This window comes from Emiliania huxleyi, assembly GCF_000372725.1.
Source record: "Emiliania huxleyi CCMP1516 unplaced genomic scaffold EMIHUscaffold_8487, whole genome shotgun sequence".
NCBI lineage: Eukaryota > Haptophyta > Isochrysidales > Noelaerhabdaceae > Emiliania > Emiliania huxleyi.
Window position 1 is genome coordinate 1 of NW_005195672.1, and position 1,252 is coordinate 1,252.

At 65.4% G+C, this 1,252-nt stretch overlaps 1 protein-coding gene across 1 annotated transcript; it reads right to left on the reverse strand.

The window, feature by feature from the left end:
• Nucleotides 1-170: 170 nt before the first annotated feature.
• Nucleotides 171-742, reverse strand: EMIHUDRAFT_258987 (hypothetical protein; the record flags this gene model as incomplete). The annotated part of the gene is made up of 2 exons (XM_005758630.1): nucleotides 171-359; nucleotides 485-742. 2 exons carry the CDS (start codon nucleotides 740-742, stop codon nucleotides 171-173), a joined length of 447 nt encoding a protein of 148 aa, XP_005758687.1.
• Nucleotides 743-1,252: the final 510 nt, after the last annotated feature.

Consider the following 1,252-nt stretch of genomic DNA (forward strand, 5'->3'; position numbering starts at 1 on the left):
CCCCCCCCCCCCCCAAGCAGCGGCGCGTCGGCAGGCGACGTGCCACACACTGTCTCTGGCATATCGGCGGGAGCGCGCCCGCAGGGTTGAATTCTTTTATTTTGAGAGAGAGATTTTTATTAACCAACAAGAAATCACGACTCTCACAGTGATTTGGGCTCGGCAGCTTGTTAGCCCTCAGCCGAAGCTGGGGCCGGTCCCGTAGCCGAGAGAGCCCGCGCCGTGAGTTCGACGCGGTCGGGAGGCCTTGCGGAGAGGCCAGCGAGGTGGCGATCGCTGTACTTCATGGTCGTCATCAAGTGACCGGCTGACAAGCCAGAGGTCGATACTCTGGACGACCCATAGGATGCCACGAATGCCTGAAGGAGAGGGAGGCGAGGCCAGAGGCAGGCTCAGCTGCTCTCGGGTGATCCCGCTTTGGAGGCTGAAGGACCCGATGGTCCTGTCACATTCACATTCTTTCTTTATTTTGATGCCGGCGGACGGGAGCCGGCTGCCGGCAGTCGGCGTCGCTGCCGCCGCCGCCGCAGCAGCGAGCGAGCTCCTGTGTCGCGTTTTGCCGACGCAGCGTGGACGCGCGCCGCCCAGCGGCGAGCGAGCGTGCTCGGAGCTGGGTCGAGTATAAAATAAATAAAACGGACACACCAAACGAGGGGTGGGAGAAGGACAGGGTCCCCACCTGCACGAGCAGGATCTTGTAAGGACGATCAGGGACACAGGGGAACGGGAGCGGGGAGCGCATCGCGAGTGGGTAGCGGACAGACGAATTTTCTTGCATTTTTGCTCCCGGCTTAGGGAGCAAGCAAGCCCACTCAACCCCAAGTACTCACCATTCTTACAGTGGTGTAGCTTGTGCAGAGGCTGCAGCCTCTGCTGGGGCGGAATGCGCGGGGTTTTCGGCGCGATGCCCTCGGCGAGTACACGCTACAGCTGTGCCGCACGCTCTCCTGCGCGCGCGTGACGTGTGGGACGCGTGCGCTGCGCTCAAACGTCGCGATTTGGCGATAGGCGCTCGAGCCGGCGCACAGCGGATAGGTGCGCCGCGCAGGGGGGGTCGGAGGGGTGCGAGAGGGGGCGTGGGTCGGGCGCGCACCGGCTGGCTCCGGGAGCGGCCGTCACGTCGAGGAGTGGGGCTGTCGGCGGCTCGAGCGCCGAGGCGTGCCGCTCTGCTGCGCCGCCGACAGCCCCTCTTCCGAGCCGGCGCGTGGAGGCGAGCCGCGGCCGGTGTCGCTGGTGCGGGGGCGGCGCAACG